At 37.0% G+C, this 16,435-nt stretch overlaps 1 protein-coding gene across 4 annotated transcripts in view; it reads right to left on the minus strand.

The window, feature by feature from the left end:
- LOC124619553 (synaptotagmin 1-like) overlaps positions 1–16,435 on the minus strand; it is a 473,464-nt gene that overhangs the window by 89,412 nt on the left and 367,617 nt on the right. For all 4 annotated transcript variants that reach the window (XM_047146029.1, XM_047146031.1, XM_047146030.1 and 1 more), the window contains exon 7: positions 6,198–6,374. In XM_047146029.1, coding sequence (XP_047001985.1) covers positions 6,198–6,374 — 177 coding nt within the window. The remainder of the gene's footprint in view (positions 1–6,197; positions 6,375–16,435) is intronic.

The raw sequence follows: 16,435 nt of genomic DNA on the forward strand, positions 1-16,435 counted from the left end.
GGGATCGATTGGTAGAACATATTCTGAGGCATCAAGGGGTCACCAATTTAGTATTGGAGGGCAGTGTGGAGGCTAAAAATTGTAGAGGGAGACCAAGAGATGAATACAAAAACAGATTCAGAAGGATGTAGGTTGCAGTAGATACTGGGAGATGAAGAAGCTTGCACAGGATAGAGTAGCATGGAGAGCTGCATCAAACCAGTCTGTGAAATGAAGACCACAACAAACAACAACAAATTGAAGGTGAAAGGGGGAGGAAGGAAAGGGAAGGGACTATCGATATCAGCTGCATCGGGACTTTATGTAGAATCATGTATGAAACAACAGACACAACACATTCATATAATTTTGGGTGATACAAAGTCATTATATATATCTTTCAATCTTCATTGCTGTTATCAGTTTGTAGACTTTATTTTTAGTGTCATGCGCATCACATAGCTCAGTTGGTAATGGAATTTCATTCACATTATATTTCTTCTATTACAAATGTAAGTTTTCTTCCAGTGTTCTATGTTACTGTGTTTGCCCTTTGTTTTGAATTTGGTGTTTGCACCTCTTATCTGCATATGATCAGCATTCTCTTCCTCTTCCACATTCTGTCACATAATTGCAGCTTATTTGTGCAACAAATCACCTTTTGTTAACTATAGCCTGTTTGCTGTCTGCAAAATTCTATACTCTGAAACAACTTTACTAATTTCATAACAGAAAATGAGTGAATTGGCCATAATTTCAATGAAGAAACAGTGTTATCTGTGTAAAAGGCAGTGGGAGAGTTATATCAGAATGGGAAAACTAGACTGTGATTCTACTAGAGCAAATGAACTCTTATATTGCTAGATCCATAACACACAGTATTAACTTGTTTATTGTTTGGCAACATGAGTCTCTCTCTGTCTCATTGTTTCACTGTGTTTCTATAATTTCACACAATTTTATGATGACCCTGCCATTTAGTCTCCAAACAAATTGGTGGGTGCAAGTTATGACTGATTGTTTGCAAATTGAAAAGTGTAAGATAAGCATATTTAAGATCACAGATAAATGAATTTCAAGATTGTTTTCTGCAACATTCTTCATAATGACCTGAATGACGATGTAATTGTTGAAATTAAACATTATCAAATTACCAGAGATAATCAGTACACCAATAATTGTTATGTCACAAAAAGTGTAATCAGAATTTTACTGTTTGTTATCACTGTGAAAGGAAGAAACTTGTTTAGCAGCTTGATTTTTTAAAAGAAATCTACAATGATACAAATAAGCAGCACATTTTTGTGGAGATTTCTCTTACATCTAAAACACTATTTGAGAATGCAAATAAAAAGTTTGTTGCACATAAATTTAAATTTTAATTAGACTGGAAACATGCAGGTGGTATGAACTGCAAGCATCAGTAACAGAATCAAAATGTAATATTCCATAAACAATAAGGTTGAAAATAGAAAATAATCATTTCAGTTAATTCAGAAATGTCCATGAGCATATTAATATTTAGAAGTAAGCATGTTCTTGCAAGGAGAGTGCAAAGCATTCTGCAAAAATATTAAGGTGTAATGTTCTACGAATTATTTGGATTTAACTTGTATGATTTTCCAATGTTGATCTCTTATACTTCTATTAGGCAGCAGTATTTCTGGACTGTGTCTTTTTTGGTAGCACAGACAGTATCCACAAAAGGAAAAAAGATTGAGATATTTTTAACTAATCAAAGGAAGCACTAATGTTTTTTTATTCATGATACTTATATTCTTTGATGCATATTTAAATTTTGAAACAATTTTAATTAATGCTAGACATGGATTTTGAACTGAAATTACTGAAAAGAAAACTTTGTACAGAACATCATTTGTAGCTCAACTTCTCCTCCAAAATTTGGCTTTCACAATCAATCTGTGTTCCCATACAAAGATTCATTATTTTCCATATGCAATGAGTTAATTAATCAGAGCTCAAGATATGGCCTTGAAATGATGAAATGCTATTTAGTGCATAGTAATGCACAAAGATTAACAAAACAATCTAACTGCTTCCTAATCATTAGAAGCCATTTCAAAACAGCTGAGAAAGAGAACAGGCAGATACTTAGTGGCAACTTACCATTGAAGAGGTGGAAGAATGAACTCTTTGATATTACTTATGAATTTTTCAAGCATTACCAATTTTGCAAGCAAAACTTTGAAAAGTGCTAACATGTGCACACTGTGAAGAATTAGTAAGATTACTTATTAATATATTAGCATTCCAGAAATTGATTTTACTTCATAAATGAAAACTAAAAAATGAGGATGAATGTGTTTCTTGATGAAATATAACAAATCCTGTAGGAAGTATAAAAGGCAAAATGGACAAATCTGAAATATTTGAAGATTTTTAATTTGGCTATAGGACAGGTAGAGCATGGAAGCAGAATGAGAGTTGAAAGAGTAACACCAATGATGAATATTTTGGAGAACTGAAACTGACAAAAAGAAGTTTTAAGGCTTGAGAAATATTCCTTCAGTGCCATTCAAAACTGTTGTTGCTATTACATATTTGTATAGTAATTAATTTTCATGGGATGTGTAAACATTGCATCCCAGAAATGTCAGTTTATGTTCAGTCTGCCATTTATAAGGAAACTATTTACTCCTAATACATCTCTTACATTGTTGTCACTGACGGGACGCACATGTCTGAGGAAACATCTATAATAAATTGTAAAAAATATTAACAGTTTTAAACAGAAAAACTTCTCTAATGAGCTAATATTTATGTATAGTTTACAGAATATTTCCCTGTCCTGCAATGAATGTAATTACTTTAGGAGGTCTATCACCACAGTGACTTTAGTGTCAGTGAGTTTGACTTAGTTACGTTTATTTACAGCTTACAGTGCATTTCCCTATTTTGTAATAAATTTAATTATTTTAAGACATCATTCATAACAATTACTTTAGTGTCAATGAGGCTGATCTTAGTTAACTGGACTTTCTAACTGTAACACACCTGGGACATGTTCTGTGAAGTATATAACTGAGTCTACACAGCGTTATGGAAATGTTGTTCATCGTGTAATAAAAGTATCTGGAGTCCATCTGCATGAAGGATCTACTATTATGCAGTTCCCAAAGATTTAGCCACATAATGGGCAGTAAATTATTCATTACAGAAAATGAGATCAGAAGACCTTTTTGTGAACTTTTTGTCAAAATAATATTCACATGAACATCAGATGAAATGAATGTTTTATTCAGTCTTGAAATTTATATGGCGTTCAGCCATAGTGATAGAACCTCTGAATTGCACAGGATGGCTGCTTGGACAACACTACTTTCATAACATAAGGATGTGCACCTGGGACTGAGTAACTGGGTGGTTATAATTCGGGTGCAGCTACTCACAGAACTCTAGTGTAGCTTGTAATTATCATAAGGCAGAAAAACTTGCTAGATATTCTAATGCATTAAAGCGGCACTGATTTATACAAAAAAAAAAAAAAAAAAAAATTATTTCCAATTTTGGCCACCAGGTGTAAATCTGCAAGGTGCTGCATCCAAAAAATGACATGATCAACAGATGCTCACAGCAGCTCCAGTGGAATCTGAGCAACATGTTTCTGAATAGTGGCCTTCAGATAAGGTAGAGACTGAACATGTCCATGGTAAATGCGTTCTTTTAGATATCCCCAGAGTCAAAAGTCACATGGATTCAGTTCAAGTGATCTTGCAAGTCATGCATCTGGAAAACCTCTGGTCTGGAGATAATACATTCATGGAAGGTTGCATTAAGCAGATCTTCTAATGGGTGAGTGACATGAGGTGTTGCCTCTCCTTGCATGAAAACAGCAGTTTCCACTCAGTTGTGTTCTTCCAAATTAGGAATCACATGCTGTACAGGGAGGACCTGATAATGTGCAGACGTCACAGTACATCTAAAAGGCCCTCTGGGCATATTTTCCTCAAAGAAGAACACTCCGAGAATAAAGATGCTTGTGAAACCATACCATACAGTCACATATGGTAAGTGCAATGGCTCAAATTTGGCAGTTCTGTGTATCTGTGTATTCACTGCATCCTGTAGTGTAAAATGTGCCTCGTCACTCCATAAAATACTGCCTAGCCACATTAACTTTGATCTGTGCCAGAAACCGAAGAACAAATTCAGAATATTGCTATGGATCAAGATGCTTCAGTTGTGCACTGCCTAAATCTTGTACAGGTAACAGCATTAAAATAGACTGCAAAACTTTCCATACTGTTGACAATGGGATGCACAATTCTTGTGACACTGCACGAGCATTAGCACTACCCGGAGGAAGTGCTGCATGGCTAGTTACAGCAACAGCAATGTCATCAGTAACCTCCACTGGGATAGGACACCTTCCTCTTCCATGTGTCACACCAAGCTCATCTGTGTTTTCGAATTTCATTATCATTTTCTTTAAACCATTTAATAACATTGGTCCCTCTCCTCAGACCTTTCAGTCAGTGATACTCTCTCAATGCAACACTGTAATTGCTGCCATTCACACAAATTGGTTTCTTTAACAGTGCACTCTCTCTCTTTTGACTTGTCATACTGTTCACTCACATTATGACTCGTCAGATAACAGTGTGGATGTCATACAGTCATACACACATATACAGTACACCAGGCAGCCACACTAGAACTGACTTTTTTTCCAGCATGCACCAATTCCGCATTAATGCATTAGCATTTCTACCAAGTTTCGCTGCCATTCGCTAATTACAAGCCGTACTGGACCTCTGTGAGTAGCTGCCCAATAATTACAATCACCCAGTATGTATCAGCTGTAGGCAAATATTGCACACACCTATACGACACTTTTGAATTTGGTGATTCTACACTGTTTTTAACAAACTGTTTCTAGTATAATATAAGGAAAGTAACCACATAAATCTTGAGGTATTTATCAATTTTCAGCCCAGAGAAAACCAAAAGGGACTCAATTAGAGATGGTATTTGTTCTTGTTCGAGATGTTCATGCACTCTCAAGAAAATACCGTCAGTGCTGCATCATCTGAATATATGTGTGGAACAAGTTCACAACTCACAGCAGGACCAATTTGACAATATATACAATTTTAGAAGATTTACTTTTATTGCAGAAATCCTTTAAAAGACTACTAAAGATATTATTCACATGATTCCAATAAAATTAAATTAATAAAACACTGCAATTGATGTCATCTCCATCATCTGTTAAATGTTGTTAACTCTTTCACTTTTTATACATTTGCACTGCAAATGCAATTGCTGAACATTTACGGACAATAACAACTGGAAAATTTGCACACAAGTAAATAAATTTACTTTTGGGTAAACCAGAGTAGCTTGAAACCATGGAATCCACTGTTCACAACAAATTCAATTTCATGATAAAAACTATTTTGTCCCCTACAGTCAAAGTTCCTACAGATCCATTAGCATAAAAGAGACAACTGCAGTGCAAACAAGTGTCAGAAGAAATGAAGTCACTCTGGCAGGCAGTCTTTTGTCTAAAACTGCTCAGAAGCTGCACCAAGGACTTCATACTGAAGAAATTCTTGGTGTAATTGAGACACTAAACTTGTCTTCTAATCTCTGGATTGAACACTGATCCAGTGCCAAAATAACATTTTTCAGCATCCACACAATCATTCCTATGTTTTGTTTGGGAGAAAGTGAACTTAGCTGAGACAGAGAAGATTTATCCCAACCAGTAACTTGTTTCCTTTGTCTGAAAGCTTTTGAACAATGAAGATAAATATGTTTTGATAATGTATCAAAAGATCTTATATTCAAATCATTCAAAGAAGCTGTAGAAGAAAGAACTGTATTTTTTAGACAAAGGTTGTTACTTTGTAGAGAAATTTTCTATCATAGATGAGACAAACTTGGAGAGAGTTGTAATATTGCAGAGAAGTTATGCAGTATAACCAGCACACAACAACGGATGTCAGCATGAATCCTATGGGAGAATACATTAAACTAACACAAACTAACTCGGGAAGTGTTGCCTGAAACACACTAGTTTTTTTTAGATCATCAGATAAAAAGACACTGAATTTATTGCCCAAATGTAGCACTCTTGCTAAAAATTGACTGTGCAAGGAGTGTGTAGAGTCCATTTGAATTTATCCACCCAGAAAGACATGCGTTTTAAAGCAGTTGGGATATTTGGAAATGACTAAGAGGAAATTACCTACCTGTCCACCTTCACCCTCAACACTTTGCAACTCACGCCACTCTTCAATGGTTTGTGCCAAATCGACTTGGCACAATGGGACTTTTACCTCACCAATCTGATCATGCTTTGAGAATCGATCAAAATCAAAAATAGCAAAAACCAGTGTTTTATTCATTGCTTCAGCATATGGCACACCCTGTAAAATACAATAAAAATTGTTTTCATTCAAACTCATTTGATTTTTGAATACATTTTATCTAATGATATAAGAGTTGTGGAAAAATTTTCAGTAAAACTACACAATGTGCATATAATAGTTTGCTGTTAGAATTGTACACGTAAAAAAATGACAGAATATGCTAATTACTTGATTTTATATAGATTAAAAAAGGACATAAATTCCGTAACAAAACTTGTGCCAAATACAGCTAGGAAAAAAAAATCTCAGTTTAACATAATGAATTGTAGTGATAAAAGGTAAGTCATGTGTCAAAACATGAAGTATTTAGAAACTTCCAGACTTCTTTTTCTTTGTGAAGTAACTTAACAGTTTTGGACTTATCTGGGTCTCTTGGAGTTCTGTATGTGGTCAGTCCACAAATAACCTCCGTATACTCACTTTAAACTTGTCAGCAGGTCCTATGACTTTATCTCTGAACTTCCCATCTCTGTATACTCAGAGACTCGACTCCTGAGTCTCCACCACTGCCCATTTAACTGTAAACTCATTGCTAGAGTCTAGTCAGGTACAAGTGGACTCAACTAGCATAAAAAGGAGATTGAGTACATGAGTTTGCAAGTATAACCGTGGACTCACACCATTGCTGTTACAATAGCAACTGTTGGGCATGTGATCGGACCCAATTGGATCATGCAAAAGCTGTTGTGTTTTGATCTTCAGAGTTTTCAAGGAACTCTCATTATTTCTCCATAAATTCTTTTTCTATCTCCATTCCAACTTGCCCTTGGTCCTGTGGTGATTCATTCTGTGGCAGTATTTCCCATTTGCAAATTTTTAATCTGTTGAGTTTCAGCTGACAATGTCCGATGGAGTCATATGATTCTTTTTAGATATACAGGGTGTTCAAAAAGAAGTGTCAAATACTTTGAAAGGTGGTAGTGCTCATCAAAACAAAACAAAAAATAAGTCTCATGGTTATGGGAAGGCATACTTTCTGACATAAGTCCAATAAACATGGGACTGGAAATGCACACTTTCAGTGAAAAGTGTGTACAGGAGGTGTCCGACATGGCGTTCATTCATGAAAATGCACTCCTCTGCCTCTGGTGGAAGGAATAACACACTCTTTGAATTATACCCAGTTGTTGTTGTACCTGCTGGCACTCATTGAAGATGCAACCCTATAGTGTCTCCACATCATTGTTGGTATGGCATAGACCAATTCCTTCAAGTGTCATCATACTCAAAAGTCTAGGGGTTCACATCTGGGGAACAAGCAGGCCAAGGTGTGGGGCCCCTGACCAATCCAACGGTCCTGTCCAACGGTCCTGAAATGTATACAACAGATGTTTGCACACATTGTGACAAACGTGTGCTGGTGTGCCATCATGCATGAATCACATTTTTATTCATTGTTGCAATGGCACAGCCTCCAGAAATATAGGCAATTCATTAATGAGAAAGTCCAGGTAATGCATGCCAGTTAACCTTTCTGGTAGCATGTATGGCCCAATTAATCTATTGCCAAGTATGCCTGCCCATACATTGTTTGAGAATTGCAATGATGTCCTCTTTCCGAATTGCTCGGGGGTTTACATCTGTCCATACATACTGGTTGCGGTAATTCACAACATCATCTCTGCATCATCGGTAAATAAAATCTTGGATGTGAACAGTGGTTTTGCAGCACACTTCTGCAACAGCCATTTACAGAACTACCACCTGTCATGATGATCATGTGGCCTTATGGCCTGAATGCGCTGTAGATGATATGCTAACAGTAGTTGTTCATGACATACTCCTCCCCCCCCCCCCCCCCCCCAGATAAAACAGTGAAACACGCTTTCTGCTGCTGATAATCATCACACCCTCATTTCAGGGGTCTCTACCACTGAATATGAGACATGCTTCTTCTACTGTCAGTCTTCTGACGTGAAAGGGTACCTGTGTCCCTCAGACACTGGAAAATCTTACCAAACAGATTATCAGAGGACACTTTGTGCTGTGGATATTTTTCAGTGTAGCAGGCACAGGCTCGTAGGCTACATCCATTTGCTAAACCGTAGCAGAATATTGTATCCGACATTTCGGTTCTCAAGTAGTAGAATTCCATTGCTAACAAATGGTGGAAGAGAGAAAATGTAAATCTACTACACCATTTGTACGTAGAGACAGCTTAATAGCAGCAAATGCATAAGTGAATCCGCATTTGGAAGAAGGTAAAATACAACAATTTGTACCCATGGTTGACAGTACTGTACAAGAAGGCACACAAACACGATGAAACCTAATGTAGCCTAAAACACAACTCGAATGACACAACTGACTGCAGACTACCTAATGTTAGGTAGAGAACTGTGAGTAAGACATCATAATAGCCTGCTGACACATTTGACAGGGCACCGATTCAACAACTATGCTAATATCCTCAAGCAAGCGACACGTGTCCTTCCTATAAACACTTGTTTATCTCAGAAAGCTGTTTCCGGACCCATATTTATTGGATTTATTTTTCTTGTTTTGATGAGTACTACCACCTCTGAAAGTATTCTACATTTTTTGGACACCCTGGATATAAGGACTATCCCAGCAGGTACTAGACCTGACGTATAGAAAACAGTTGTTGCTTCAAACAAATTCTATGGTAGAAAGTACCAACATTATAAAATCAAGTTTGAAGTTTGAAAAGGCTGTGTTGTTTAGTATGTGTGAGAGCTCTCAGTGAATAAGAAAAATATATAAAACTAATCACTGTTGTGTGATAAAGTACTTTCATTTGAAAGGTCTTAGCCACAAACTGAACCAGATTATACTCTGGGGCAGTCTGCTCCTTCATTTACAATAGTAAAATGTTGGATGGCAAACTTTAAGCAAGGTCATATGACCCGCCTATATGAACATCTCAGTGGTCAACCAAATGATGTGACCATGCCAGAAATTGTGAGAAAAATCCAAAAAATGGTACTGGATGGCTGTCGCCTGGAAGTGTGTGAGGTGGCAGACATCATAGAGATTTCAAAAAGTGTTGTACACCACTTACTGTTTGAAAATTTGGACATGAGAGAGCTGTGTGCAAGATGGGTCCCAAATTTACTTGCAGGAGAACAACAGCAGCAATGTGAGGGTTCCAGTTGAATGTTTGGCAAGTTTTGCTCCATTAAAACTGAGTTTTTGCTTTGATGCATATCCATAGATGAAACTTTGCATGTGAGATGAAGTAACAGTCAAAATAGCGGACTGACAGGGGAGAATCAGCTCCAAAGGAGGTGAAGACAGATCCATCTCCAGACAAGGTCATGGTGGCAGTTTTTTGGATGCACATGGGATAACTTTCATTGATTATTTTCAGGAAGACAAGCAATCAATGGTGAGTATTATGTAAACTTATCACAGAGTTTGAGTGACAGACTAAAGAAAAAATGGCAAAGAGTTTGGGCCTTTGCCTTTACATATGTCTGCTTGTGTCTGTATATGTGTGGATGGATATGTGCATGTGTGTGAGTGTATACCTGTCCCTTTTTCCCCCTAAGGTAAGTCTTTCCACTCCCGGGATTGGAATGACTCCTTACCCTCTCCCGTAAAACCCGCATCCTTTCATCTTTCCCACTCCTTCCCTCTTTCCTGATGAAGCAACTGTGGGTTGCGAAAGCTTGAAATTTGCGTGTGTGTTTGTGCGTTTTTGTGTCTATCTACCAGCGCTTTCTTGTTTGGTAAGTCACAGCATCTTTTTTTAATATGTTTTTCCCATGTGGAATGTTTCTTTTTATTATATTTATATCATTAATTGCACCAAATGCAGTACATGTCAGTATGCAAATTATCTGCGTAGAAACACAATCTTATGAGTGGATGTGAAACTGTCTGATTAATTAAAACACCTAAACATAATTTAAATACAGGGAGTTTTTGGAAACAGTTTAGTAATTTCCTTAACATTTCCTGTAATTTCATAAAGCAGGGTCAAAGCTATGCTTTGGTGGGAGCATTAAAAGAAGCAATTAACATGGACTAGCATTAAAAAAATAACAGCATAACGGCTTGAAATGGCATGAAAAATGTCATGCTGGGAGTAGTCCACTTTCACCCTCTTCAGCATGCCCACTGGCCTGGAAGTGTCCAGAGTTTAATTACTCTATCCAAAGTTCATGTTCTCAACATACAGCAAATATAAAAACTTCTATTTTAATTTTATGTGTTTATGACTGGGAGAAGTGATGTGTGCTGTCTAATGAAGACTGCTCAGTTTCTAAACTACAGTGTCTAAGGCAATTAAAAATTATTGTGGTGTTAAAAATTTGTAATTCTCATGGTGATGACAATTTTTCCATTAGCATATGGAGAATAGTTGACCAAGAACTGGATAGATATGTACCTAATAGAACAATTCATAATAGGAGACACGCTCTATGATATACATTACTTGTAAAGAAACTTCTAACGGAACAGTGACTACGGCACAATAAGTGTAAAACAAAGCTTAGGGACAGATAGAGATACACTGAATAAAATGCTAAGTTTGTCGCTCTCACATCCATCATACACTGGAGACCACTCAAAGAAAAACACGAGCCTAATTATAAGAAGGAATCATGTCATACCCAATACAAGATGGGTAGCAGAAATGATCCACAAACTATTGTCCATGTCACTGACATCCATCTGTCATAGAATCTTGAAACACATTCCGAGCTTAGAGATAATGAAGTACATTCCAAAGAATGATCTCTACAACAAGCAGTATGAATTCTGAAAACTTTGTTAATCTGAAATCCGGTTTGTACTTTTCTCACATTACATCCTGAAAGCCATGGATCTAGACAATCAGGTGAATACAGTATTTCTCAAGTAGCAAAAAGCATTTGACTCAGTAACACACCATCATTCATTGATGAAAGTATGGTCACATTGGGTTTTTTTTTTGGTCATCAGTCTACTGACTGGTTTGATGCGGGCCGCCACGAATTCCTTTCCTGTGCTAACCTCTTCACCTCAGAGTAGCACTTGCAACCTACGTCCTCAATTATTTGCTTGACGTATTCCAATCTCCATCTTCCTCTACAGTTTTTGCCCTCTACAGCTCCCTCTAGTACCATGGAAGTCATTCCCTCATGTCTTAGCAGATGTCCTATCATCCTGTCCCTTCTCCTTATCAGTGTTTTCCACATATTCCTTTCCTCTCCGATTCTGCATAGAACCTTCTCATTCCTTACCTTATCAGTCCACCTAATTTTCAACATTCGTCTATAGCACCACATCTCAAATGCTTCGATTCTCTTCTGTTCCGGTTTTCCCACAGTCCATGTTTCACTACCATACAATGCTGTACTCCAGACGTACATCCTCAGAAATTTCTTCCTCAAATTAAGGCCGGTATTTGATATTAATAGACTTCTCTTGGCCAGAAATACCTTTTTTGCCATAGCGAGTCTGCTTTTGATGTCCTCCTTGCTCCGTCCGTCATTGGTTATTTTACTGCCTAGGTAGCAGAATTCCTTAACTTCATTGACTTCGTGACCATCAATCCTGATGTTAAGTTTCTTGCTGTTCTCATTTCTGCTACTTCTCATTAGCTTCGTCTTTCTCCGATTTACTCTCAAACCATACTGTGTACTCATTAGACTGTTCATTCCGTTCAGCAGATCATTTAATTCTTCTTCACTTTCACTCAGGATAGCAATGTCATCAGCGAATCGTGTCATTGATATCCTTTCACCTTGTACTTTAATTCCACTCCTGAACCTTTCTTTTATTTCCATCATTGCTTCCTCGATGTACAGATTGAAGAGTAGGGGTGAAAGGCTACAGCCTTGTCTTACACCCTTCTTAATACGAGCATTCCTTCTTGATCGTCCACTCTTATTATTCCCTCTTGGTTGTTGTACATATTGTGTATGACCCATCTCTCCCTATAACTTACCCCTACTTTTTTCAGAATCTCGAACAGCTTGCACCATTTTATATTGTCAAACGCTTTTTCCAGGTCGACAAAGCCTATGAAAGTGTCCTGATTTTTCTTTAGTCTTGCTTCCATTATTAGCCGTAACGTCAGAATTGCCTCTCTCGTCCCTTTACTTTTCCTAAAGCCAAACTGATCGTCATCTAGCGCATTCTCAATTTTCTTTTCCATTCTTCTGTATATTATTCTTGTAAGCAGCTTCAATGCATGAGCTGTTAAGCTGATTGTGCGATAATTCTTGCACTTGTCAGCTCTTGCCGTCTTCAGAATTGTGTGGATGATGCTTTTCCGAAAGTCAGATGGTATCAAATCAAATTTGTGACAATATATGAGATTCCTTGGTAGGATGGAGGCAACATATTATCTTGCTTGGAGAATCGTTGACATATGTATAGAAGTGAAAATGGAATGCCAACAGTACAATGGCAGAAGGACTGACAGTTTTATTTAATCTTACTATTTCTTTAATTTTTTGTGTAGCTGCATTTACATTTGGATTGATAATGTCTAATTTCATGTGCACTTTTTGATATTCAAATCATTACTTCTGTTAAAAGTACACTATTAGTCAACATGTATAATACAAAATACTGATGTATATAAACAGTTTTCTAGAATCCTGCAAGTACAGATCACATTGGTTCATTACAATTGTTATAACAAACCTGAGTTGTTCTCATATGGTTGATGAAATAATTTCATAGTATAACATTAAAAATGTAAATACTGTAAAATTATTTCATTAATTATAACATACATGTTATGCTATGAAATCATATCCTTATCATGTTATTAATGAAATAATTTCATAACATTATAAATTTAAATACTACAGATTAATTATAACTTCATACATGCTATGAAATTGTTTCATTATTCACATGAAAATGACGCAAGTATGTTATAACCACTGTATGAAGCCACTGTCATTTGTACATACAAAATGCTAGAAAATTGTTCATATACTTTAACATTTTGTGTCATACATTACCTGAATTTCTATGGCCCCTCTGTAAATCCTAGAATAGTAATGATTAGATCATGATAAAACTACAGTACCAGAGAAGTGAATTTGGTGGTTCCCTGTCCCAGTGCATGTTCTGCTACTGCTGATTTATCTGTACTGCACACATGACAATTGATCTTGTGTTCTTAAGGCATGTGTTAATGCTTCTTTTTGTAGTTCATACGTACACAAGACCACAAATACAAGGGTTTTTATACATTCCTGCTGGCTACACTTTCTTAGGATTTACAGAGGGGGCATAGAAATACAGGAGCATGAAAACAACTTTAACAGCATAGAACTGTAATCAGACAATTTCTTGACCTTAGCACAAAATAAAACAAATGCTGACAAATCTTCCCCACTACAATCTCAATAAAACACTCCGATCTTAGGCAGTTTGATGACGTAATGAACTGACCACTGTGTGGATACACATAAACGAGCTCAATATGCTGAGCTTGTTTGAGACTGTAACTGCTTTAAAAGCTTTAAAGCCTCTGCTGATGTCTTCAGTATTGGAAGACAAAATATTCGGCAGATAATTATGCCTTGGACCATGGCCTAATGCCCATGAAACAAAAATCGCCTACAGTGAAAATAATGGCTGTCAAAGCCAGCATTCTATGCACTTTTTAAATTGGAGTTTAAGCTGGCTACCTTAAGGAGGTTTTGGAATTGGTTAATTTTATGATCACCCACTTCAACTTTCTAATCTCTAAAATAAATGTCTTTCTTTTCATTCTTATCACATAATGCACTTCAAAATAAATATAAGTTGTGCAAGGTGTCTATTTGTAACACATTTACTGTTTCCTTCCATCTGCTACAATCTACTGACATAGTGTAACGTCCCCACAGAAAATACCCTCTACCACACACAAATTAATCATTGTCAATCAAACCATCCACATTCATTCACTTTGGAAAAGTATCTGATCTGATTTTCTCGTAACATATGCGGCGACAGCTAGACGATGCCAAAGTATTTTCTAGCGTGTTTATTCTTTGAAATAACAGAGTGGTTGTTAGAGTGGTAACTAGGACAGCTTCTGGAGCAGGGATTGAGGGATTGACGTATTTCTGAGAGATACATATTCTGATTTTCTACTCGCTAAATCGAGCGAATTAACTTGTGTGCCACTAGCGGTTTGTTTGAATAGAAAGAGAGTGTAAACGGAAAATAATTAAGACGTGGAATCACCGGAGATCTGGACATGTAATGGAGATGGATTTAATACACAATTTCCTTCATAAATAAGGTTTGTGACTTTTTGTTCCGGAGTGAATGAACGAATGAGTTTTTTTCTGAACCATTTGATGATCACGTTGGCCCTGTAATTAGTGGGGAAGTTTCAGCTGTGTCGAAGAGAGCCTGCAATCACTGAGTCTGTGTTAAATCGTCCAAAAAGGCTTCGTGCACATCTGGAATTCGCAATCTTTCGTAAAAGGAACAAATTGTCCACACGATTGATTCTCCCGACTGAATACAGTGTTTAACAGTAATAATAAATGTAAAGATCTTTTACAGCAAGCCAGCCGCTGATTACCAAGATGAAGGACTCCACCAAAGGTCCTATTTGGCTGATTTCACGTAATGAAATATTATAATAAAAACTGTACATAGACAAAGGAGAGAAAGAGAGAGAGCGAATGAAAATAGAGATAATATTAATAATCCTCCATTAGTATAACTTTTCGCCTGTCGTATCACGGATCAGGCAAGACACGGGAGGCCCTTACATTACTGTATAGATTTATGTGTGAAGGTGAAAGGGTCTTAAAGACAACAGATACATGTCTACACAGACAAGACATTACACAAAGTTAGTGGCTAGCTGCATTCATCATCTATTCATAGCGGAAGAGACAACTTATTATTATCTTGTTAAAATGGCCAATCCGTGACAGGACACGTTTTTGGACGTTGCTAAAATAATTTTGTTCTCTGTTTCATGTCAACTACAACGAGCTAACCTAACTGATGCTTGGAAAAGAGAGGAAAGACTCGCAGGTGATATAATTGGATCTACAAATAAAGCCGAAAGACAGCACGCTGGGCGCAGAGAAAAGGCCAGATCTATATTTTTATTATTATAGCTTGGTAGTATAGTTGAAGTATATGCTTTTTTGTTTAAAGTTATTTGATTTTTGAACATTGATTAACTCTGTTCATGATGGATCTATTTTCATTGACCTGTCCCAGTTGCATTTATCTGTATATGTACATTAAGAAGGTAGACACAGAAGTACTCTTGTGTGAACGGAATTACATATAGTGACAGTAGAAGGGAGTTATATATATAGTAACAGTAGAACATTTATATGGTTTTAACTAGGGCAACGTTTAGGATGAGTCAAGCAGAGCAAAGCAGCACGCAACAGCCTTCAGCTGTTAGCACTGATAATAATGACGTAGTAAGAAATGTTGTAGGACCGATGGCTACAGATAGCGCAATAGAATGCCCTGTAGACACGGCTGGAGGTGTAACAGCAAGTACACAGCAGGGATTAGATCCATTGGTAATTATCATGAGACAGATGCAGATGATAACCGAGAGCATGAATACTTTGAAAACCAATATTAACGCGAAATTAGCCTCAGTTACTGAAGGGCAAAATGATTTGAATATGAAATTAGCCTCAGTTACTGAAGGGCAGGAAAATCTGAAAACCAACATTAACGCGAAATTGGCCTCAGTTACTGAAGGGCAAAATGAGTTGAATACAAAATTAGCCTCAGTTACTGAAGGGCAGGAAAATCTGAAAATCGACATTAACGCGAAATTGGCCTCAGTTACTGAAGGGCAAAATGATTTGAATACGAAATTAGCCGCAGTTACTGAAGGGCAGGAAAATCTGAAAACCGATATTAAAGCACAATTAGTGACAATCACTCAAACTCAAGAAGAAATGAAATTAGTCCAGACTGAGATTAAGCAGCAGTTACAAGACAGTCTTTCCGAATTAGAGCAGCGGATAGAGGCGAAGACCAAGGAACTCAAAGATCAGGCCGAAGAGACGGAACGAAAATTAACTGCACAAATAGAATTGGTGAAAGTACAATGTGAGGAATCTACTCACCGTGTATGTGTCGAAATGAAGGAGTATGTG

Source organism: Schistocerca americana, chromosome 6, assembly GCF_021461395.2.
Source record: "Schistocerca americana isolate TAMUIC-IGC-003095 chromosome 6, iqSchAmer2.1, whole genome shotgun sequence".
NCBI lineage: Eukaryota > Metazoa > Arthropoda > Insecta > Orthoptera > Acrididae > Schistocerca > Schistocerca americana.